The 26,296-nt window shown below is 37.2% G+C and overlaps 1 protein-coding gene across 2 annotated transcripts in view; it reads left to right on the plus strand.

Moving 5' to 3' along the window:
* The window catches only part of LIN52 (lin-52 DREAM MuvB core complex component), a 109,297-nt gene that overhangs the window by 15,173 nt on the left and 67,828 nt on the right, over positions 1 to 26,296 (plus strand). The window contains exon 6 of one of the 2 annotated variants that reach the window (XM_047795020.1): positions 2,739 to 3,563. The exons of the other annotated variant lie outside the window; for it this stretch is intronic. Within the exon in view, the coding sequence (XP_047650976.1) occupies positions 2,739 to 2,782 (44 nt within the window). The 3' untranslated portion in view covers positions 2,783 to 3,563. Of the gene's footprint in view, positions 1 to 2,738; positions 3,564 to 26,296 lie in introns of those variants that run through there. 2 annotated transcript variants of the gene reach the window in all.

The raw sequence follows: 26,296 nt of genomic DNA on the forward strand, positions 1-26,296 counted from the left end.
AAAATTTTGAGGGATTACTGTAGCTTATGATTTTTTTTCAAAAATGCAAGTTTTGCCCTGATTAGCGGTCTCAACAAAAGTTTCATAAATTGTCTTTATTTATAGAGTATATAGTGAATTTGTTCATATCATTGATTTTACTGCCAAATTCAATATTTTACTTTAAAATTTAGTTTAAAATTTCTGATTTTTGACTCATAATCAATACTTCCTTAGTCCTCTTTATGTTTTCTTTATTTCCATTTCTGTCATTAGCAGTCAATGTTCTTGTACCAAAAATTTTTGTTCATTCATCACTTCACGAATCAAGGAGCAGAGAACCACAGACTGCTTTGAGATATGTTTGCTGAGTAGTCTGCTAGGTTTACTCATTGTTACCTAACTCCCCTGTGTATTAGTTATTTATTTCTCATGATTGAAGTTTATGTCCTAGCAAAAGTACTAATTATTATATATGTCATGGACCTTGAGGGTCTATATTGAAAGCCCTGTGATTATTAAATTTGTGAAAGTGAGGCTTGTACAGTATAAAACTTGATTGTGTTTCTAGCTCTGGACAATACATGCTGTAATGATCTCTCTGTTATCTCTCTGTCAGTTTTTCTTATGAAATTAAGTTTCATGCTTGTTGTATCAAGGAGATGCTGTATGACACATATATTTATCAACAGTATTGTCTCTAATTGTAGATGAAATCACTATATTCCCTTTTATTAATTTTCCTTTTTCTGCTTTCCTGCTGAGAAAGATAATGTATTTTTTCCCACACTTTTTATTATGGAAAGTTTTAAACATGTATCAAAGGAGTGCGAGTAGAATATTGACCTCATATACTCATTACTTGGCTTCAATAGTCAGCATATGGCCGATTTGTTTCACTTATACCAAACTACGTAATTATTTTAAAGCAAATCTCTGGCATCATATTATCTCACGACTAAATAACCTTGTATATGATTCCAAGACATGGACTTTCTGTCTCTTTTTTAAAAGATGTAACTATAATTCCATTATTATGCCTAAAAGTTTAACAGACTTGCTTAATATCATCAGATAGCCAATAAGGATTCAGATTTCTCTGGTTGACTTGTAGTTGGTTGTCTTTATACAATTGGTTGGTTTGCATCAAAATGTATTTATTTTTTTTCTTTTTGCCTTTTCTAGGGCCGCTCCTGCGGCATATGGAGGTTCCCAGGCTAGGGATCTAATCAGAGCTGTAGCCGCTGGCCTACACCACAGCCATGGCAACGCCAGATCCGAGCCTCCTCTGTGACCTACACCATAGCTCACGGCAATGCTGGCTTCTTAACCCACGAGCCGAGGCCAGGGATCAAACCCGCAACCTCATGGTTCCTAGTTGGATTCGTTAACCACTGAGCCATGACGGGAACTCCCTGCATCAAAATTTAAATAAGATACTGTATTTGATTGATATGTCCCTTAAGTCTCTTTTAATCTATAATAATTCCACATCCCTTTTATTTTCCTTTGCCATTTATTAGACCTTGTTATTTGTTCTGTAGAATTTTTCACATCCTGGATTTTATTGCTTACATCCTTGTGGTAGTATTTAATATGTCCATCTATCCCTTTTAATTTCCTAGTTGTTAGATCTAGAAGCTTGCATAGACACAGGGTTGATTTTTATTTTTATTTTGGCAAGAATATTTCATAAATTGTGTTGTATATAGCCTTCAGAAGGGTACATAAGTCTCCTAGGCTCTCTTTGTGATGCTAAGATTAATTCATTGATAAAGGTATTATTATCCTGGCTATGATTCATTATTAAATTTTGTCTTGGAGTTCCCATCATGGCACAGCGGAAATGAATCCGACTAGTATCCATGAGGACTTGAGTTTGATCCCTGGCCTCGCTCAGTGGGTTGGGGATCCCGAGTTGCTGTAGCTGTGGCATAGGTGGCACCTGCAGCTCCCATTTGACCCCTAGCCTGGGAACCGCCATATCCCATGGGTGCAGCCCTAAAAAGCAAAACAAAACAAAACAAAAAAAAAGAAAGAAAGAAAATTCTCCCATCAGCCTTATACCCAGAGTTTTAGCAGCCTTTGAAAAGTACATAGATTATTTTATTGTAGGTTGCAAAATGGTGATGTACTAATTCTGTCATTTCTTCTTTTTAGCTAGAGTTTTCCTGTAAAGAATTTTATCTTATCAACTGTTTATTATTACCTTGAAAATTGTTCTTGTTGGATAAATGATTCTTTCTCTTTATCAGTTTTTAGAATGATGAATCAATTCTCTCAGCATCAATAAATCTATTTTAATGGCTTTCCACAAATCGGAAACTTGGTGTGGTTTGTTTTAGTTTTTAATCCACATAATTAAAAACATTATTACTGTTAAGAATTTGTGTTTCTAAAACCAAAGACTTTGGTGGTCGAGGTTTGAAGTCACCTAACTCAGTCACCTTAAGCATGTAACCAAAATTCTGCTACAAAAATGCTCGTTTCTGCCAGATGAGCCTCATGAGCACAGCTGAGGTTTTTCGAACTAATTTTCTAGTTTAAAATTCAGCCTATTTCAACTTCTTTAGTAGTGCTTTATTACTGATTGTCATTTTCCCTGATTGTAATGATAAGCTGACATGTAGAAAATACTTTTTAAATTTAGAATTAGAGGAATCTCATTGATATATATTGGACTTCTTGGACACATTCTCTCTTTGTTTTTTATTGTAGTATATTTGCATAAAAACAAGATCTTTTTTTTGTCCTTACAGATTATTCATCTACTCTAGAGGTTGACATTTACTTGACACCCTAATCTGGTGTTTCGATGTCTCAATCCTCTTTCCTGCATTAATTGAGAGGATGACATGGATGAAAAATAAGCAATAGGAGCTGATGAATCCCCAAGGACCAATGATCCTGTTTTCATGCAAATATCTGCACTGATAAAGATGATGGAAAGAAAAAAAATGCAAAAAAATTTCCCATCAAAACATGATTGTTTGTCACTTCCCTAGAGCATTTTAAAATGTTAGTATAGAAATAATGTGAACCTTCCTTGGCTGATAGTAACTAGGTTGTGTCTTTTGGGAGATGAAACTTGCTCCTTGATTTGGTCCATGATTATGTCTCAAATCACCTTTTTGGTGTGCATATTTTGGAATGCAGTAATTTTTTATACAGGTATTTATAGTTTTGCATGATTGGGGCCCCTCTTGATTTGGGTTTATAGGAAATTCCCATGAAATACATAGAAATATAAAAAACTGCCTTACCATATAGAGAATTCCACTTCTGTTACTTCCATCTGAGTTCAGTGCCCTTCCTGTTTTACTAAAACTGTTGTATTGTACTCACTTTGTAACTGGCTTCCCTGCCTCTTGACTCCCTCATATCAGTTTATCATGTGGACACTACCAGTTTAATTTTACTAAATTGTTTGCTTCTGTTTGTCCTTTGCTCATAAGTCGTTAGTAATACTTCATTATGCATACAATAAAATTCAGATTCCTTAGCATGGCATTCAGAATCCTCTTCACTTTGGTTTTTTGTTTGTTTGGTTGGTTGGTTTTTTAGGGCCGCACCCACAGCGTATGGAGGTTCCCAGGTTAGCGGTCGAATCAGAGCTGTAGCCGCTGGCAACAGCCACAGCCACAGACACAGCCACAGGGATCTGAGCTGCACTGCAACCTACACTACAGCTCATGGCAACACTTTATCCTTAACCCACTGAGTGAGGCCCACTGAGTTTGATCCTTAACCCAAGGATCAAACCTGCAACTTCATGGTTCCTAGTCAGATTTGTTAACCACTGAGCCACAGTGGGAACTCCTGGAATCCTCTTCACTTTGGATCTAGCCTAATGTCTAGCCTTCTTCTCTCCTACAAAACACCATGCATTGTCCCCATTAGAAATACTCTTCCAGGAGTTCCTGTTGTGGCTCAGCGATAACGAACCCAACTGGTATCCATGAGGACGTGGGTTCGATCTCTGGCCTCGCTCAGTGGGTTAAGGATCCAGCGTTGCAGTAAGCTGTGGTGTAGGTGGCAGACGTGGCTTGGGTCCTGAGTTGCTACAGCTCCAATTCGACCCATAGCCTCAGAATTTCCACATGCTGTGAATGTGACCCTAATAACACATTTAAAAAAATAAAAAAATAAATAAACTGAAATGGTGGAAGTTTCTGGAAATTATTATTATTATTATTTTTAAATAGTTGGTGTTTTAATGAAGTAATATTTGAAGGTCTCATAATGTCTAGAATTTTTCTCTATGACAGTGAATGATCAACCCCGTAGAGATAGTGTGAAGCATGGTGATAATGGTTTGGTATTATCTTATAACTGACCCCTGCTCCATCACTATTATGACCTGGGCATGATCCTGATTTAGTCTTTTAAACTGCAAAGGCAATACCTAGGCATAGCTTGCTTTATTCCCAAGACCCATTGAACTCTTGTAAATCCTAATGAATACTGATTCTCAACAGTTTTTGTCCTTTTTAAAAAATTTTTTCACCCTGTCTCTGAAGGCTGCAAACCTTTTAATAGTCATGCAGAAGACCTACTTACTGGCTCTATTCAAGATACTTTTAAATAGGATGTGAAGATGGGGAAAGCAGCCGCTCATGCCATTTGAAACTAGGGCTAAAGCTTGGGGTTCTGATATGTTTCTTCTTTTTCCTTTTTTTTTTTTTTTTTTTGTTGTTGTTGTTGCTATTTCTTGGGCCGCTCCCGCGGCATATGGGGGTTCCCAGGCTAGGGGTTGAATCGGAGCCGTAGCCACCGGCCTACGCCAGAGCCACAGCAAGGCGGGATCCGAGCCGCGTCTGCAACCTACACCACAGCTCACGGCAACTCGGGATCGTTAACCCACTGAGCAAGGGCAGGGACCGAACCCGCAACCTCATGGTTCCTAGTCGGATTCGTTAACCACTGCGCCACGACGGGAACTCCCTCTTTTTCCTTTTTTAATAATAGTTTTACTGAGATGTAATTCGTGTACCCTACAATTCACTTATTTATAGTGTATAAATTCAGTGATTTTTAGTATATTCAGAATTATGCAGCCATCATCTCAGTTTTAGAACATTTTTGTTATTCCTCAAAGAAATTCTATCCATTACCAGTCACTCCCCACTTCCTCCCAAACTCCCTAGGCCTAGGCCACCACTAATACGCTTTCTGTCTCTGTGAATTTCTAGTTTGGACATTTCATATAAATGGAATCATATAAAATGTGGTCTTTTGTGACTGGTTTCTTTCACTTAATATAGTATTTTTAATGTTCATATATATTGTAACATGTATCAGTGCTTCATTTCTTTTTATGATTGAATTATATTCTACTGTATAGATATATTTATCTACCAGTTATTCACATTATATTTATCCACTAGTTGATAGACATTTGGGTTATTTCCTTTATTTGGCTAGTATGAATAATGCTGCTGTTGACATTCATGTACAAGTTTTTGTGTGGACCTCTGTTTTTAGTCTCTTGAGTTTATAACTAAGAGTGAAATTTCTGGATCATGTGGTAACTCTGCATCTGGTCTTTTGAGAAACTCTCAGACCATTTCACATACTAGCTACACCATTTTACATTCCTACCAAGAGTATATGAAGTTTCCAGTTCTCTACATTCTTGCCAATATTTATTATTTGTTTTAAAAAAATTATTACATAATCCATCCTAGTGAGTGTGAAGTAGTATCTCATTGTGTTTGGATTTGCCTAATAACTAGTGATATTTAGCAAGTTTTCATGTGCTTATTGGCTAGTTGTATATCCTCTTTAGAGAACTGTATTCAGATCCTTGGCTCATTTAAAAATTGGATTATTTGTATTTTTATTATTGAGTTGTAGGGGTTTTTAGATATTCTAGGAACAGATCGCTTATTAGATATATCATTTGCAAAAAGTTTTACATCTGTGGGTTGATTTTCTTACTTTCTTGATGGTATTCTTTGAGGCAAGAAAGTTTTTATTTTTGTTGAAGTCCAGATTATCAGTTATTTGTCATTTCTTTTTGTCTTTTTTTAGGGCCACACCCACAGCATATGGAGGTTCCCAGGTTAGGGGTCGAATTAGAGCTGTAGCCACCAGCCTACACCACAGTCACAGAAATGGGGGATCCAAGCCGCCCCTGGGACCTACACCACAGCTCAAGGCAATGTGGGATTCTTAACCACTGAGCAAGGCCAGGAATCAAACCTGTGTCCTGGTGGATACTAGTTAGATTCCGTTTCTGCTGAGTCATGATGGGAACTCCAGTTTATCAAGTATTTCTTTTGTTGCTTGTATTTTGATGTCATACCTAAGAAACTAGTGCCTAATTCAGGGTCCTAAACATTTATGGGTATGTTTTCTTCTAAGAGTTAGATACTGTAGCTCTTAAAGTTAGGTATTTGATCCATTTTAAATTTATTTTTTGGTATATGGCATGAGGTAGAGATCCAAATTCATTCTTTTACATTTGGATATCCACTTGTTTTAGCACCATTTGTTGAAAAGGCTGTTCTTTTCTAATTAATTCTCTTAGCATTTTTCTCAAAAATCAGTTGACCATGAACATGAGGTTATATTTGTGGATTCTCAGTTCTGTAGTCCATTGACATATATGTCTATCCTAATGCCATTACCTCACTGTCTTGATTACTGTAGCTTTGTAGTAAGTTTTGAAATTAGGGTGTTTGAGTTTTCCAACTTTGTTCTTGTTTTTCAAGAATTTTTATGCTATTCTGGGTCCCCTGAATTTCCATTGGAATTTTAACTTCTCAGTTGTGCTAGAGAGGTCAGCTGAGATTTTCGTTGGGATTGCATTGTATCTGTAGATCAGTTTGGGGGATATTGTTGTCTTAATAAAATTAAGATGATTCATGAATGTGGTATGTATTTCTGTTTATTCAGGTCTTCTTTAATTTCTTTGGGCAATGTTTTGTAGTTTTCAAAGCATAAGTTTTATACCTCATTTGTTAAAATTTATTCCTAAGGGGTTTTTTGAGCTAATGTAAATGTTTTCTTAATTTGTTTTCTTAATGTAAATTATAAATTGTTTTCTTAATTTCATTTTCAATTTGCTTATTGCTACTGTAGAGAAATAGAATTAATTTTTGTATTTTGATCTTACGTCTTGCCACTTTACTGAACTCATTTATTAGTTCTAATTGTGTTTTAGTAGATTACTTAAGATTTTCTGTAATCAGTCTGGTTATATATTCCCTCCCTCCCTCCCTTCCTTTCTTTCTTCCTTCTTTCCCTCCCTTCCTTTCCTTTTCTTTTTTTCATTTCCTTTTCTTCTCTTTTCTTTTCCTTTCTTTCTTATTGCCCTGGCTTGAAGTCTTGGTACAGTGTTGAATAGAAGTGGCAAAAATGAACATCCTTGTCTTCCTCCTGATCTTAGGGAGGGAGCGTGTTAGGTTTTGTGTAGATGCCCTTTGTCAGGTTGAGGATGTTATCTCTTATTTTTAGTTGGTTGAATATTTTTATCATGAAGAAGTTGAATGTGATGCATTTGTTCTTGGTTACACTTCACCATATACCATATAATAAAAAAATTTTCAATTTGATTTGTAGTCATTTACTTGTACTGGTTTGAAATTACTTTGATGTTATAAAGAAAAGATTAGCTAAAAAGTTACGTAAGATCACACTGAATCTTCAGTCCAAATAAGCTTTAAGAAATGTAGCTTATTTTGATACAATTAATTGCTCCTGTTAATTTATAGTCTAATCTTGTATGTTCATTTAGCTCTTTCAGTAGGACCATTATTTGGCTAAATCTAATCACCTACTAGTTTTTAAAATGCAACATTTTATTGTAAGAAGATTGAAACTTCCCATTCAGACCAGATACTTCATCCTGGTAGTCTGTATTGATGAGGAAACTGGTACCACTTTCTTTGGTGGTGGTACCAAAGAAGAACTTCTGCTTCCAAGCTAGCCTGTGGTGAAGTAGACTTCTGTACCCTTTAGCTATGCGGTTTTTGAAAAAGTGGCCATTTGTAGTTAAAAACTATTTCCCATCCAGATAAAATTCTAAAGAACAGTTAGCTCTGCTAATTTCTTATTTTGATCTGTGATGGAGGGCAGGGAGAGAGTAACTGGGACTCTTACACCCTGGATAGTCTTTGTGGCCTGACATCAGGCTTCTTTGCCTGACTTACTTTATAAAGCCTGTACTTCTGTCTATAATAGTTTAACCGTACTTGATTGAGGAGGAAAAGGGTTTTTTTCACTAGCCTCTAGATGGCAGTCTTACTGTACTTCTAGTCTTACTGTACTTCTACCCATCTCTCTTGAACTGGGTTTCTAATTTAGGTACAAACTAGAATACTTGCCTAACTTTGTTGATGCCTTACTTTATTTTTACCTTTTTACTTTTCCTTTTCACCTCTCCATTTAAAAAAAAATCTTTTCTTAAGCAATGTATATTTTTGAGGCTCAGAGTCCTTCAGTTTCTCTATTATCAGAAATAACATTTTGCTTTTAATTAAGGAGATCAATAGAAAAATAAACAAAAATGTGGTAGTTTAATTCAATATCTTCCATACCTGGATATAAGACCCTCAGAATGAGTTCAGCTTTCTAATCTGTTTGTCTTGTTCTGTCTTTTTACTCTCCTGGTTATTAAGTGGTATCAGACAATGCCTGAACAGAAGTGAGCAGTTGAGCAACTGAGTGCCTACTTCCTACAAGGCTCTGTAGGGGATATCAAGATGAATAGGATATAATTACTGCCCTTGTACGGATTAAAATCTAGTAGGAGAGTGAGATAAGACAATTTGGTAAATGATTTTTAATAGAAGGTGGAGGAGATAAGCTCTATAAGAGTACTAAGAACCTTGGGGATGGGAGAGAAGAGGCAATTACATTAGATTGCTACAGGAATGGCAGATAAGTTTCATTTTATTTGTCAACATGGATTGATTAGTAAGGATTACCTAGGACTGTTGAACTGAAGATTTTGAGGAGTCTGGATTCAGAAAAGTCAATTAGTACTGTGTACTGTGGACCAGCGAAAGCAGTGTTGGTAGTATTTGCTATTTCCAAATCATTGAAAATATACCTTAAAGAACACAGATTTTTTTTGTTTTTGTACGGCCTGTGGAAGTTCCTGGTGCAGGGATCCAACCTGCACTATGGGAGTAACCTGAGCCACTGCAGTGACAACACCAGGTCCTTAACCTTCTGTGTCACAAGAGAACTCCAGGAACACAGGTTTTCAATGGGTGGATATAGGGAGGGACCATATTCCAGGTGGAGTAAATATTTGGAGTGAGCAGAGATTGAAAAAACAGCTGTGCTCAATGAATAGTGTGAGCGATCTATTTTGGTTTTTAAGGATCCCAGATTATATTAGGGGTCGTAAGGACCAAGAGGAGAAAGATAGGGGCTGAACTGCAGAGGGTCTTGAACTCTCAGGAGAGAGGAATTAGATTCATAGGTAATGGGGAGCATGTTCTTTAAAAAGTATTTTAATGTCTGTAACATTGTATGTTAGCATATTAACATATGTTCATTACAGATGGCTTATAGGGATACTTTCTTTACTAGGAGACTTACCACAAATCTGTTTATTGTTAAGGTAGAGAACATTACGATGATCACAGCCTTACCCACTAAGAGATAACTATTGCTAACGTTGGATATGTTTCCTACCCTCCCTTTTCCCTTTATGTGGGGGTGCATGTGATTACATTTCTATTTGTACGCACATATATACACAGACATAACTGAGGCTATAGTGTATATATGTAGTTTTAGCCTGCACTTTTTTTTTTTTTTACACAATTCATTCCATCTTAAGCATTTTTCTGTCATTAAAAATTCTCCCACTGAGGATTACCAAGTAGGGGTGTCACACACCTTTAAGAGGCATCATGCTTAGGATAGAATGAAATGGTAAAGACAGGAGGCCAGAAGCTAGCAGGGAGTGTGGGTCCCTCAAGAAAGACTGAGGGCTTGAATGAGTGGTGGCAGGGATAATGGAAGAAAGAAGCACACCAACAGTAGATGTTTCAGGTATATCATTTTCAGGATTAGGTGGGTAACTGTCTGGATGAATCTTAGGGGGCAGACGATAATCAGAGTTTACCATGTTTTGAGCATGCTTGGTGACAGGAAAGTCAGAAAGAAGGAGATTTGGTTACACTAAAAAAAATCACCTGCCTCTTTTACATGTCACTTAGTAGGCTGGCATCTTAATTATTTTAGAAGTAAAAGCCGTTTGTATAGGTTGGTGTTCTTAGTAGAATGAAAGCAATGCTTTTGCCTAGTTTAGTCATATCACCCAGGTAACAAGTTGTGTTTTAGATTGTACTTGTTTTTTCAGGGAAATAAATGTGTGAAACAGGATATCCATAACTTCAGAAATGGGTTTTTGGGGTTCCTGTAACCTTTGGCATATCATTAAGCCTCTCAGCTGAATAAATTACTTTTGTATAGTTTCCTTCCACAGTAGTGCTTTTTTTTTCAGTTAGCTACCTCTAACTCTTCAGGAAGTTGTTAAGGCCTTTGTATATGGTAGACATCCAAATCCTTGTAAATTGGAAGAAATTTTTAGGAGTTTATTTTTATTTATTTATTTGTTTGTTTGTTTGTTTGTTTACTTACTTTTTAGGGCCACACCTGCAGCATATGGAAGTTCCCAGGCTAGGGGTCAGATCGGAGCTATAGCTGCCCCCCTATACCACAGCCACAGCAGCTTGGGATCTGAGCTATGTCTGCGACCTACACCACAGCTCACGGCAATGCCAGAGCTTAACGCACTGAGTGAGGCCAGGGATTGAAGACACGTCCTCATGGATAATAGTCCGGCTTGTTACCACTGAGCAACAGTGGGAACTCCAAATTTCAGAAGTTTAAACTTGAATAATGGTAACCGGCTCAACATATTTGATGTTGATGCATTTATTAGTTAATATCAACTTTTGGATTATAGCAGCACCATGGTTAAGTCTTTCTGTGAGTGAAGGCTTCGTTTAACATGTAGCTGGAGATTTCTGGGATCTGTAATTAAGAGGGAAATATATTACCAAATTCTCTTCCAGAAAGGCCTCGCCTACCCTTATATCCTTTGGTAATACCAAGAATTATAATTCTTTAAAGTCTTTGCCAACTTGATATGCAAAATACTAATATCTTGTTTTAATGTTCAGTCCTTCACTTGTAAAAATGAACTTTTTCATGTTTCTTAATCACCTCTGTAACAAAGACTGGAAATTCAAGAAAATGTAAATTTAAATTATTTTAACCCAGGGAGTTCCCTTCGTGGCTCAGCGGTTAAAGGAACCAACTAGGATCCATGAGGATGCGGGTTCGATCCCTGGCCTTGTTCAGTGGGTTAAGGATCCAGTGTTGCCATGAGCTGTGGTTTAGTTCAAAGACATGACTCAGATCCTGCATGGCTGCGGCTGTGGCATAGGCCAGCAGCTGTAACTCTGATTTGACCCCTAGCCTGGGAACTTCCATATGCTGCCAGTGTGGCCCTAAAAAAGGCAAAAAAAAAAAATTAACCTAGAAAAGTAAAGCCAGCGAAATTGATTCAGAAACACTTTACAGGGAGTTCCTGTTGTGGCTCAGTGGGAATATGAGTAGTATCAATGAGGATGCGGGTTCGATCCTTGGTCTCACTTAGTGGGTTAAGGATCTGGCATTGCCACAAGCCGCAGTATAGGTTGCAGATGCAGCTTGGATTTTGTGTTGCTGTGGCTGTGGCGTAGGCTGGAAGCTACAGCTCTGACTCAATCCCCAGCCTGGGAACCTCCATATGCTGTGAGTGTGTCCCTAAAAAGAAAGGAAAAAAAAAAGGCACCTTACAGATAGTGATGTAATCTACATTTCTCCAATACCAAATGAAACTTATCTTTGTTTTATGTTATGGCCATACCATCTCACCCTAGTCATCAGCATGGCATCCTATTTAGGTAGTAATACAGTATAAAATCTAGAAATCCCACTTTGGAGGGATCAAGGATATTCCTCATAATTAGAAATTGTCAATTTAGCCTTAAGCATTTTGTTTTAAAAAATGTATTATGATAATGTGGAAAAAAACATGTCATCATTTCTAATTTTTCCCTTGGTTAACAAATTAGGATACACAAAGCCTCAAATTACCTGTAAGGCTTATAAACATTTATATCTTTTATCCTTTAGTTAAGTTGTTTCATAAACCCAACATTGCCTCTAAAATGGTTTTACACACAAAGAGGATTTTACTGTAAAATGCTTGTGATTTGAATTTATTCTCTTCTGATTTGGGGTGAGGAGGGGAAGGATAGAGGTAAGCAGGCTGGGCTTTAATTTGTTTGGGGTTGGTTTCAAAGTAGCATTCTGCATAGTTCTACAAAATGTATCATAGATAAGGGGATATACATGGTGAAAGAATTTAAGGTTCAACATTAAATAACCCAGTGAATTATAGTATATTCATACAATAGAAGATAATGTAGCTATTAAAAATCATGTTAGAGCAATGAAGAGCATTTAAGGACAGAAAAATATCATATGTAAGGATAGTTACAGGTAAAAATGCAAGTGAAAAATTGCAGAACACAAAATCAGCAGTTTTCTTCTTTCTTTTTTGTTTTGTTTTGTTTTGAGAGCATAGGCATAGATGAATGACTAGAAGGAAATACACCAATATGTTTTAATGGCTATCCTGAGTGATTTTTAAAATTTTTTCTGCAATTTCCAAATAATCAACAATAACCATATTTCATTTTGTTGAAGTGGGAAAAAAAAAAACTATCCAAAAAAAAAAGAAAAATTATGTACCGTTCTAGAAACAAAATTATAGTTACTTGAAAGATCTATCTTCTGCTTTCCTGCACAGTTAAAATTTTAAACTCTTTTATGGACTGTTTCTAAATAAAAATGACTAGATCTGTTAACAACAAGTGATCATTTTAAGCAAGTGATGAATAGCATACTTAGCATGTCCTTCTAGATGGAGAAGTTTGGGAACAAAAGGAGTGGTAAGCTCTTGGGTCAGGGGCAAGAGATGATGTAGTTGGCATAAGCAAACATTGGCCAGCATTTTGTCCAGCTTTATGTTTTCAGCCTTTCTTCCCTGTAGCTGGGAAACTGAACTCTAGTATAACTACTCAGCAGGAGCAAAGAACCATTTAGAATGTGTGTTAGTCTTAAATGGAATTGCAGCTCTCTGGTTGAGAAGTAAAATGGACCTGATAAATTTTTCCATTTGAATATATAGTTTTCCTATGGCAAAGAGGAGAGGAGAACTAAATAATTGCAATAGGTGTGCAAAGCCCGAATTTCTTTCCAGGCTTTGGGTATGAGAATGACTGTTTCTGTTCCTGGGGAAGTAAATTGACATTATCTGATTTTTTCTTTATCTGTTTAGTTTTTGATACTCTAGATTTCAATAAAATGAAGAGGTATTTTTGTTTTAAATGTAATTTTAGTTTTCTTTCTTTCTTTTCTTTTTTTTTTGTCTTTTTGCCTTTTCTAGGGCCACTCCTGCGGCATGTGGAGGTTCCCAGGCTAGGGGTCTAATCAGAGCTGTAGCCACCAGCCTACACCAGAGCCATAGCAACGCCGGATCCTTAACCCACTGATTGAGGCCAGGGATTGAACCTGCAACCTCATGGTTCCTAGTCGGATTCGTTAACCGTTGAGCCATGACAGGAACTCCTAGTTCTTTTTCTTTTTTTCAGTTTTTAACACTGTTTGGTGTTGGAAATATAATCTGGGAGGGTGGTGATATTTATTGCATGAGATTGATAAGGTGATGACAGCACTTTGGCGTAGGAAATCTAAAAAAAATAATGAATTTTGGTATCTAAAAGAGAAGTATCTTTAACTATTAAGTCTAAACTAAAAGCTTGGCAAGAGCTATCAATGTTTGGTATAACTGAGAAAGATTTGAGAAATGTAATAGAAAAATAATGATATTTTTAAAGGAAGAACTGTTACACTTGACTATATTGTAGAACGATACATTTAAAATTGGTTGGATAATAGTGAAGAAGTCCATTGAGAGAATAGTTGAATTTGACAGGTTGAAGTTTTGGATACAGAATACGAAGAGAAAAGAACTAAACTGAGACTTTAGATTCAGGATATGAAAATTCCTGAATTTTCTTGTTCTTTGATAAAATGTAAGTGGAAGTATAATATACATAGAGAAAAGCACACAATAATAATGTATAGCTCAGTGAATTTCCATCAAATCAACATTCCCATGTAACCACGACCCGAATCAGATCAAGAAATAGAACTTGCCAACATATAATGCCTTCTTAATGTCCCTCTCAGTCACTGCCTGCCCTTCCCCCAGAGGCAAGCACTGTTGTGACTTATAACATCACAAAATAATTTTGCTTGTTTTTTAACTTACGTAAATGAATAACACACTATATACTCTTGTGTCTGGCTTCTTTTGCTCAATAGTTTGACTATAACATTCATCCATGTTGTCTTCGGCTGTCATTTGCTTATTTTTATTGCTGTATAGTATATCACTGTAAGAATACAATGTGATTTACTTTTCCATTTTGCTAACAATGGATACTTGGCTGTTTCCAGCTTTTGGCTATTGCAAAGAAATACTATGAACATTCTTGGTATATGTCCGTTTTGGTACATGCATTTTTGTATATATAACTAGGAGTAAAATTTCTAGGTTGTAGGTATGTATATAGTAGATAGTTCCAGTTTTCCAAAGTGGTTATACCAGTTTACCAGCCCTTAGGCGATTTTAGTTATTCTAAGTTGCTACCAACAGGTGCATTCTTGGTCTTAATATCTAGCTATTATCATACATGGAATGGTATCTCAATGTAGTTTTAATTTTCATTTCCATAATGCTTGATGAGATTGAGTGCCTCTTCATATGTTTATTGAACATTTGAATAACTGCTTTTGTGGAGCGCTTTTTTTTTTCAGGGGTTTGAAGTGCTTGTTTATATCTCTTGCCCTTCTTTAAAAACTGGATTGTCAATTTAAACACTGATTTGTAGGTATTCTTTATATATTTCTGATATGCATTCTTTGTCAATTACATAAATTGCAGACATCTTATCCCACTATGTGGCTTACTTTCCCATTTTCTTAATGGTGTTTTTTAATGAATCCAAGTTTGTTTTTTTCTCTTAAATTGATATCTTATCAAGTTTCAAATTTCTTTAAAAAGTTTTAGCGCTCTTGTGGCTCAGCAGGTAAAGAACCTGACATAGTCGAAGTTCCTGTCATGGCTCAGCAGAAATGAATCTGACTAGCATCCACAAGGACGCGGGTTTGATCCCTGGCCTTGCTCAGTGGGTTAAGGATCCATTGTTGTCCTGTGTTGTGGTATAGGTTGCAGGTGTGGCTCAGATCCAGCGTTGCTGTGGCTGTGGCATAGGCTAGCAGCTACAGCTCAAATTCGACCCCTAGCCTGGAAACCTCCGTGTGCTGCAGGTGGGGCCCTAAAAAGACCCCTGTCCCCCCCGCCAAAAAAATGAGGATGTGGGTTCTATCCCTGGCTTCTCTCAGTGGGTTAAGGATCTGGCACTGCTGCTGTGGCGTAGGTCACAGATACAGCTCAGATCCAGTGTTGCTGTTGCCACCACTTTGGCCTAGGCCTACAGCTACAGCTCTGGTTCAACCCCAAGTCTGGGAACTTGCACATGCCGCAGTGTGACCATAAAAAGAGAAAAAAGTTCAAGAATAATGCGATAGATACTCATAGACCTTCACCTGTTCACCAGTTAACATTTGTCACATTTGCTTTATCTATCTACATAAGTATAATTTTTAATTTTACTGTTTTATTCTTGAACTGTTTGAAAACTAGCTGCAGAGACCATGACACTTCATAAATACTTTAGCATAATTTCTTAAGAACAGTAACATTCTCCTACATATCTATAATACAGTTAATACACTCAAGAAATTTATCATAATGCAATACAATTATCTGATGTGTGATCCATATTCAGATTTCTCTAATTTAAACAAAAGTTTTGAATTTTGGTTTGACAATGTTTTCCTTTTTTGTTAGTGCCACCCTTGTCATTTTGATTTGGGTGATAAGTTCAAAGCTCTAGTGTCTTAGAAATAAATAGTAAATTACTAGTATGACTTGGGCTGGCTGAATTATTTTCTTCTCCCACAGGAATATCACAATATCATTATTGGTTATATTGGTTATATAATACAGAGAAAAATTAAAATGGAGTAAGTAAAGGTATGTTTTCCTCAACTCAGTGGCTTCTGAATTTGATATGTAAGTTTTCTGATAACCTCGTTGAGTGATAAATTTTTACATTAATACTATTTGTTATTTGAAAATCCTTGGAAATTTTCTTTCCTTGAAAAAACTGAAGCATCTTTAGCTGTTGATTTGTTGACTAACTTGGGCACTACATGAGAAAGAACTAACAACCCACTTGATACGTATTATTTTGTAATTGGAAAAGAAAGGAGAAGGAAGATTTTTTGTTTGTTTGTTTTATTTTTTGTCTTTTTAGGGCTACACCCATGGCATATGGAAATTCCCGGGTTAGGGGTCGAATTGGAGCTACAGCTTCCACCTTCACCACAGCAATAGCAATCCTAGATCCGAGCCATGTCTGCCACCTACACCACAGCTCACGGCAATGCCGGATCCTTAACCCACTGAGCGGGGCCAGGGATCGAACCTGCATCCTCATGGATACTAGTTGGATTCGTTTTTGCTGAACCACAAGGTGAACTCACACATTCTTTTTCTCATATTATCTTCCATCCATGTTCTATCACAAGTGATTGGAAATAGTTCCCTGTGCTCTACAGCAGGACTTCATTGCTTGTCTATTCTAAATGTAATAGTTTGCATCTACTAACCCCAAACTCCCAGTCTATCCCACTCCCTCCCCCTCCCTCTTGGCAACCACAAGTCAGCTATTCATGTCTGGGAATCTGCTCAGTAGATAGGTTCATCTGTGCCATATTTTATTTATTTATTTGTCATTTTGTCTTTTTAGGGCTGCACCCGTAGCATATGGAGGTTCCCAGGCTAGGGGTCTAATTGGAGCTACAGCTGCTGGCCTACACTACAGCCACAGCAACACGGGATCTGAGCCTCGTCTTCGACCTACACCACAGGTCACGGCAACGCCGGATCCTTAACCCAATGAGCGAGGCCGGGGATCGAACCTGCATCCTCACAGATCCTAGTTGGGTTCCTTAACTGCTGAGCCATGAAGGGATCTCCACAACAAACATTTTAATTGACTAAAATGAGCCAGTCACTATGGTAAAAGTTGAGGATGCAGTGGTAAGCAAAGCAATCACATGGAGGACACACCTTGAACACCTTGAAATAATCTGTAGTGAGGGTTGTGATGAGCACTGTGAAGGAGAAGTGTAATAGTGCAGAACAACAGATATCTGAGACTGCCTCTGATTTGTTCAGGGTGTCCAGAGAAGCAAGGCTTCTCTGAGGAAGAGGCAAAGAGATTCTGTAATTGAATAGAATTCTGTCACTGAAGTTTTTTACAAAAGAACAGTAGAGGAACAAAAACAAAACCATATTCATTATAGAAAACATAAAGAAAGCAGAAATCACCCCAAATCACAGCATCCCAAAATACAGTAATTACATTTAACATTTCAGTGAACACTCTTGCAAATCCTCTAAATATGTCCTTCTAAGAGGTATTATACACATGTATATACACACACTTATATGCATACATATGTACATATATTTTTACATACATGACATCATGCTATTCCTGTTTTAAAACCTTCCTTTTTGACTTTGTGCATTGTGAACGTCTTTCAATAACCATGAAAACATAGCAAAATCTTTGGTATTATAATTGTGCATAATACCATTGTATGATTATTTATAATGTATTTTATTAATTCTTTCTTAATAAACATTTAGACTGTTTCCCGTATTTGACTAAAGTAAACCATGCTGGAGTAAGCATCCTTTACTCTAGATCAAAGTGAATGGCACATTAAAATTTTTTATACATATTGCTTAAGTGACCTCCAGAAATACTTGTCCAAACTATATTTCTAGGAACAGTAAATGAAAGTACTTATTTTCTTGTATCGTATGGCCAACTTTAGATAGTGTGAAACTTTTTAGTACTTGCCCATTTTATAGGTGAAAAATTATGTCAGTATTTTTTATAGGTATTTCTTTGATTGCTGATAAAGTTATGTTTACTGACCACTTGCTTTTCCTCCTTTTATGAATTTCTCGTTATGATCCTAGTTTTCTGTTGGCTCAGCTTCCAGTATTTAAAGGGAAGGAAACTGAGGTCTAAAGAGATGCAGTTACGTAGACCTCAGCCACCCAGTAATTTAGTGACAGAATTGGTAACCATAACATGTTAGAACTGGAAGGGAATCAAGTCCCAACCCTCTGATGTTACAGATGCAGAAACAGAGGCCTAAAGATAATAGGTGACTTGCCTAAGGACAGCCACACAGCTCATTAGTGACAGAACCAGGAGTCTGAATCATATCTCATGAAGCAGTAAAGGCAAGTATTGTTTTTGAGCCTATGTTTCTTACATATATTTTCTCACTTAATTCTCACTACTCTTCTGCTTTTATTCCCATTTGAGGTTCAAAAAACTTAAATCCTTTGCCCAGTCACACACCTAGTTATTTGCAAAACTGGGACTAGAATCCAAATATTCTGATTCTTTATCCAAGGGTAATAATGCCTCTTAGAGTTAACAGTAGATATTTTTCATGGCTTCTTTGAAATACTCATTTGATAAAATATGATTCGCCCCATAGGGAGCTTGTAAATAAAATTCTGCCTGTATTTAGCAGTTCTTATTTTGATGCTGGACACCAGTCTGGCAGCAAACTAAAAGAAATTTTCCATTGTAAACAAAAGCTGGTCAGAAACCACGTCTAATGTTTATTGAGTGAATAGAATTGAGATCCATGAGCTAGATATGACCTAAGTTTTGTATGGCAGTGATGTCTGGGTTGAAACTCTTAGTATATTTTAGGATTATTTTTATTCCATGGAGAATAAAAATCTTAATATATAAATTGAAAATGACATTTGGGTTCTCTGAAGTGTAAAATGGATCTCAAATCATCAAGGGGTCAAATAGGAACAAAATCGAAACCATGTCAATTGCATCCTCCATATCTCCAAAAAAGCCTATTAACCTTCATTTCTTGACAGGGCTCAGAATTTCAAAATCATATTAGAGCTAATTTGGTTGAGGCTCCGTCCTATAGAGATGCACAAAGATGAGTACTGTCTTGTGTATACACCAGTTTTTTGTTGACACTCTTGGTTCATTCAGTTATGTGGAAGTTAGTTGGTAAAATCTATGTTTTTCATTTCTACATTCCAGACAGATCTTGTGTTTGGGTTGATGTTCTTTTAAACTGGCTAGTTTCATGTAGGTAAGTTAGGGAAAGCAGAGGAGTGCCGCATGTGATAGAATCTTTCTTTTTTTTTCCTTCATAGAGGCTTATTGAAGAGAGGGGCCAACAATTAACTCACATTATTCTAGTCTTCGGTAGTAGGGATCTGTTAAGCCTTATTATTTAAGAAGTAGACATTATTTTTTATCACTGGCATTTTCTTGATTTACTTTATTGGAACAGGAGTTAAACATTAATTAAGACTTCTAGTAAAGTTGGAGGTTTGGGGGTTTTTTGACTTTTTCTTTCTTTTTTGTTTTACTCTTCCCTCTTATAGTCTTTGTCTCTGCAAGAATGTAAAAACAAGGGTTGAGTAGTTGAGGGAAGCGGTATAGCCAAAACCGCACCTTTTTTAAGCTCCTGTGGAGGTGGTTACATGAGAGTATAGAGCATTAATCCAGTCCACTCTCCACAAACAGGTATCACCAGAAGTAATTCTTATTCTTGTATCAAACAAAATAGTCCTTTGAAATCTCCTTTGGAATGTTGAAAAGAGATCAAATGAAACCTTCAGAATGGTTATTTATAGGGGAAGAAGTCTCCAATTTCATTCACCCATTGTAGCTCCACTTTCTCATTTTAATGCTCAGTCCACAGTGGCGATGGTAAAAGATGTCCTGTATCTGCAGAGACGGCAGTGGGAGAGGGGACATCACCTTTCCGTTTATTGCTTGTTGTGATTTGGCCTGTTCACAGACAGAATTGCTGTGTGGGTGCTACTAGTGGAGAGTGAAGGAAATCAAGGTAGCAGCAAGAAATCAGCATTTACACATGACTCGTGAATTGGCTAATTTTTTTACCATGCAGTTAGTTAAGAAATGATTACAGCCTGAGGAGTCATGACCTCAACTTTTCATCAGCTCCATTGGATTGTGCCTCAGTTTGGAAATGAAGGAGGTATGCAGGAAGTTTTAATTGTACCTGTGTGATTTATCCCTAGTCAGCTCTTTAATTTCTTCTGGCTGTCTGAGGTTTCCGACATGCTGTAAATTTCCCCAACTTTTTCATTATCTGCAATTTCTTTATGACTCGTGAATCGGAGTGGAGAGAGAGTGTGGATTTACAGCAGAGATAAACATGTCCATAAAGTCTGTATCTGTGTCAGTAATTGTACTGCTGTCAGTGACTGTCCTGTTTTACAGACCTCTCTTGGGAAAGGAACCGGCCTCCCTACCAGCAGCACTGAAGTGCTTGCTTTGATTTGCATTAACTTTCTGGGAGATTAGGTAGGAAAAGGTGGAATAGGAATTGATACTGGACCTTGGCCTCTCTTGTTTGTTCGTTCGTTTAAGGTAAATGGCTTTAAGGTGTTGAAAATGGAACATAAACAGTGTTCATTTCCTAAGTGAAAAAGCAACTTGTATTGAGATGGCAGATGTGAAAAAGCCTTTCTAACTTCATTTAATACAGTGATTTAAGATGATTTTCCTTTTCTTTCACTATTGTTAATTAAACTTGGGTCTTTTTTCATCTTCCCGGTTTCCTTTCTTAGAATTAAAACACAGGATTTCTCTTTTAGAACATTCTTTCCTCTTTAAGAGTAGGTTGGCCAGAGAACTGATACTGACTGCATCTGCCATGTTTTAATTCTCAACTGTTAATGGGTCTTTCCTGACAACTTGAAGTGGTATGCCCCCAACCATTTGCCATGAGAAAGGAAGTCTTAAAATAAGAGAAATTCTTCATATTCCTTTTTGTAAAGACCCTTCAGGAATTCTTTTAAACGAAATGGAGAAGCAAACACATACTTTTTGAAATTTGATGTTTGAGCAGATCCCTCAAGAATCAAAACTGTCCTTGCATATCCTGAGACTTCTGCAAGGTAGTTTAAAAGAGTAGTAGGTGGCAGTACAGTTTAACAAAGAGAGGATAACATGCATGATAAATCCCAACCTTTAGACAGCTCGTGAGTCCAAATAGTATGGAGAGTTATCTCATTGATAACTTTTATCACCTTTAACTTCTTCTGCTTGCATTCTTTTTGCCATCTTTCTACCAGTAGATGGGAGAGAGAAGATCAAAGTAGATGATATGATGCAAAATTGTTTGGCTTTTTTCCAGAAGCTGTAGTGAAAAGTATGGTTAGAGAACATTATGGCTAAAATGAAATTTGAAATTATCAGGGGTTTTAATTCCTTATCTCTCCTCTTGCCATGATGGAGTTTCTTCTAACTCCACAAGGGATAAATACTTTCTTTGGGTGAGAGAAGTAATCTACTCAGACCCATTCAGTTGTCAGTAAACTAGTCTTCTTTAGAATGGGAACCCTTTGGAGTTCCTGTTGTGGCTCAGCGGTAATGAACCAGGCTAGTATCTGTGAGGATGTGAGTTCAATCCCTGGCCTCGCTCAGTGAGTTAAGGATCTGGTGTTGCCTAGAGCTGTAATGTAGGTCACAGATGTGGCTCAGATCTGGCGTTGCTGTGGCGAGTACACTGGCAGCTGAAGCTCTGATTGGACCCCTAGCCTAGGAACTTCCGTATGCCGAGGGTTCAGCCTCAAAAAGCAAAAAAAAAAAAAAAGGGGGGGGGATCCTTTTTCACTCATTTTATTTTTTCCCATTATGCTAAGCAATTTCTTCATGGAGTAAGCTTGTAAAGTTACATTGTTATCTAATTCTAGTTTGGGAAAATTTCTAGTATATGGCTTACTAGGTCTTACTTAACAAACACAGCAGTAACCTAAAACAACTGACCAGACAAAACTTTGAGGTGCCCTTTTAACTTGGTGTTGTAACATCCTATGTTGTTTTATGAACTTAAAAAACTGTTTTCATGGAGTTCCCACCGTGGCTCAGTGGTTAACGAATCCAACTAGGAACCGTGAGGTTGCAGGTTCAATCCCTGGCCTCCCTCAGTGGGTTAAGGATCCGGCGTTGCTGCGGCTGTGGCATTGGCCGGCAGCTGTAGCTCTGATTCGACCCCTAGCCTGGGAACCTCCATATGTCGCAGGTGCGACCCTAGAAAAAGACAAAAAAAGACAAACAAAAATTGTGTTCTTTAGTGAATGCCATATTGGAATTGCTTGACATCCATTTTGATGTAAACCTTTCTTTTTTTCTTTTATCCATTTTGTACAGTCTGACTATAGAAATAAACTTTCTCTAGATTATCATACTAAGTGAAATACATCAGAGAAGGACAAATATCATATGATATTACTCATGTGTGGAATCTTAAAAAATTATGTAAATTAACTTATTTACAAAACAGAAATAGACTCACAGACAGAAAACAAACTTATGGTTATCAAAGGGGAAAGGAGCAGGGGATAAATTAGGAATTTGAGATTAACAGATATGCACTATAGTAGTGTATATAAAACAGATAACAAGAACCTACTGTATAGCACAGGGAACTATATTCAATATTTTGTAATAACTTAGAAAAGAATCTGAAAAATAATATATATGTTTGTATAACTGAGTCTCTTTGTTATATACCTAGAACATTGTAAATCAATTATACTTCAGTTCAATTAAAAAAAAAGAAATAAACTTTCCGATTGCTCAGGTTGAAAGACTTGTTAAGATTTTCTGCTTCCCCAAAATAGTTTTATATGTGGGGAAAGGATAGTATTCTAACTTTGCAGGGAAAGCACTTTTCTCCTGGTTGAAGAGCAAATTCAACCAGGTTGAATTTTTATGGTTGTCTGCTTCTGTTTCTGCTGCTGTCAGCTATCAAATTCAGTAAAAACAAGGGTTTAATTAGCTAACAGTCTCACAGTGTTGGAGGATAATGGCATTGACAAAGAAAAGAGCAACACAATAAAAGATTATTTGAATACTAATTTGTGTACCTGCTGTTTTCTGCAGTGGCTCCACAGCAGGGATTGGTAATTTTGTATTAAAGGTTTAATAACCATGGGCGCTGGAGAATGAGTCAGTTATGTCTCCCAATTGAAAAAGCACCTTCAGTGTCTTCCCCTCTCTTTTTAATCAGGCTGAGAGTGGAATCCAAGAGTAGCCAGGCTTGAAACTAAAGGGAGGGCTGGAGTATTGATCTGTTAACTATTTGTAGAAGGGATAATTCTTGGGTGAAAATCCTCCTATGGTGGCTTATTTTTTCAGATCCCAGATTTGATTGGCGCTGTAGGTTAAAAATATGTTATTTCATATTACCAAGTAGATGAATATCAATGCCACGAATACATTAGGAAAGAAGCCCCCCTCCACTAACTTAAGAAGTCCCATTGTGGAAAAAAAAAAAAAAAAAAAAGGGGAGTTCCCGTCGTGGCGCAATGGTTAACGAATCCGACTAGGAACCATGAGGTTGCGGGTTCGATCCCTGCCCTTGCTCAGTGGGTTAACGATCCGGCGTTGCCGTGAGCTGTGGTGTAGGTTGCAGACGCGGCTCGGATCCCCCGTTGCTGTGGCTCTGGTGTAGGTTGGAGGCTACAGCTCCGATTCGACCCCTGGCCTGGGAACCTCCATATGCCTCGGGAGCGGCCCAAGAAATAGCAACAACAACAACAACAAAAAAGACAAAAGACAAAAAAAAAAAAGAAGTCCCATTGTTATTTATTCCAGTGGTTCATTATGAAAACATTTTAGATACATTTTTACCCTCTCCTAATTGAATTATTTTGAAGTAAGTTTCTGACATCAGGCACTTCAGGACACATCTAAGAATAAGGACAGTTTCCTACATGACACTATTACTATATCCAAGAAAAATTAACAATAATTGCAAAATATGTAATGTCCTTCCACATTCAAAATTTCTCAAGTTGTCCTAAAAATCTTGTGCAGCTTTCAGGTATTTTGTTTGTTTGTTTGTTTGTTTTTAACCAAGATTCACTTAGAGTTCAGGCACTGTAAATGCCAATATATTCTTGCTAGGAGAGCATTTTAGTACTGTATCTTGCACTCCCTTTCTTTTAATAAATATATACCAGTTTTTTCCTGTGGTGAATGTATATTTACCCAAATGACTATCATTTTCCTCTAGAATATTGAGTTTTAAGTTCTTCCTCTACAACAAGCCTGCTTTATCCAGCTTCTTTAATCTATTTCTGGTATTCTCCCCTTCTCCTAGCAGAATTAGCTGTAGAATTGATCTTTTCTCCAATAACTACTCCACTCTGCAGTCAGAGTAATATTTTTGAGTCACAAATTGACATGTGACCTCATTCTCTTCTTAAAACCCATCAATGGCTTCCTGTTGCTCTTAGGATAAAATAAAAACCTTTATCTGGCCTCATAGCTCTGGATGATCTGGCCTTTCTCGCACCATGTTCGTCTCACACTATGCTTCCCTCTCTGAGGGAGACTTCTCAAGAGGAAAAACTGAGGTAGGAATTCGGGGAACACCTCTTCAAGAGATGAAACTTAAGTAGGAATTAATGGCCAATATTTACATATGGGAGGGAAGAAGACACTTCAGACTAGGAAGCAATTTTGGAGTATGGATTGGTAAGACTACTAGAAAATGTGGTTAGAAAAGTGAAGAGGAGGTAAATTATGAAAAGCCTTATAAGGTCAAGGCTGAGGAATCATTTTCACAAGTCTGTTAATTCCCCCCGCCTCTGAGAGAATTGAAGGGTGTGGTGATGGGTCTGAGAGACTAGCTAGGAAGCTGTTGCAGTCCAAGAATGCAGTAACTGCTTGTACTAGATAGGATAGTATGACTGCAAAGGAGGGGACAGTTGAGATATTTTTTTGGGGGGGAGTAGATGTGAAATTATAAGAGACTGGAGAGACAGAAGAGAGTCAAAATGGTTTCAAGATTTTATGCCCCTGTGCCTAGGAGAATACAATTTAGGGTAGAAGTAGGTATGCATTATAAAACTTCAGTTTTGTTTGCTAAAAGTGTTGAGGTATTGTTGAAATGGGCAGCTTAAACAATTATCAGAATTATAAGCTAAAAGATTGTGGAGATCATGTCTATTAGTTAGAGTGAGTTCAACTACAAATAATAAGAAATCTAAAATTTATGTGCCTTACCCAAAGTAGTCCTCCCCCCCCGCCACAAAAAAAAAGGAGGGCTGGAGGTAGATAGACTCAGGCTGGAAGGGCAGCATCACATCGAGAACTGAGTTCATTCTTTCTACTCCACTTTCTCAGTGTCTGGCTTCCATCCTAAAGGATACCTCATGGTCCAAGATGACTGCTAGAGATCTAGGCATTGGGCCTGAGTTGCAGACCAGAAGAGCATGGGGAAGGAGAAAGACAACAAGGGGTACCACACAACTGACTCCTTTCCCTTTAAGCAGCCTTTCTGGATTTAGACATCTGGACTGACTGACCTATGTGATCTTTCATCCTGGGCTGTAATTTGGTGGGTAAGAATTGGGTTTCTTTTAATAACGAGGAAAGGGAGAATAGGTGTTGGGATAAGCAACCGACATTGTCTGCCCCAGGGAACAAGAGACCTGTGCAAGAGCAATGATTGGTCAGTAGGAGTGGAAGAATGTGAGGTAATGGTTATGTTGAGAAGGCTCAAAATTAGCGATTTTTGAGTTCCATGTGTGGTGGTTGTTAATCTGTGAATTAGGCTTCATTCTTATAATTAGTTGATTACCTTGTGTGAATTATAAACAAAGGATAGGGGTTGATTCTGTTTTCTTTACTGTATTATATGTTTGGTATTCTGAAAAATGAGTGAACACATGCCCAGTAAGTCCTTTTCAGGGATCTTGTGGACCTTTGGTTTTGGGGGGTTGAGGGAGGTTTCCAAGGAAATAAATAGACTATCTCAGCTTTTTTTAATCTTTAGGAGGGAAACTGCTCAAGAAATGGTCTTTTTTTTATGGCAATCTTTACTGTTTAGCATAATAAAATTTGCTTTGTAACCACAAAAAACTATAATATCCTTTATTAATATATTACATAAGAAAATTGTTAATATAGTTGCATATAATATTAATATGATAAGCTGTTTTTGTAATGACTACATTGCTGGTTTTTAAAAAAAATCTAACTCC

Source organism: Phacochoerus africanus, chromosome 9 (genome assembly GCF_016906955.1).
Source record: "Phacochoerus africanus isolate WHEZ1 chromosome 9, ROS_Pafr_v1, whole genome shotgun sequence".
Lineage (NCBI taxonomy): Eukaryota > Metazoa > Chordata > Mammalia > Artiodactyla > Suidae > Phacochoerus > Phacochoerus africanus.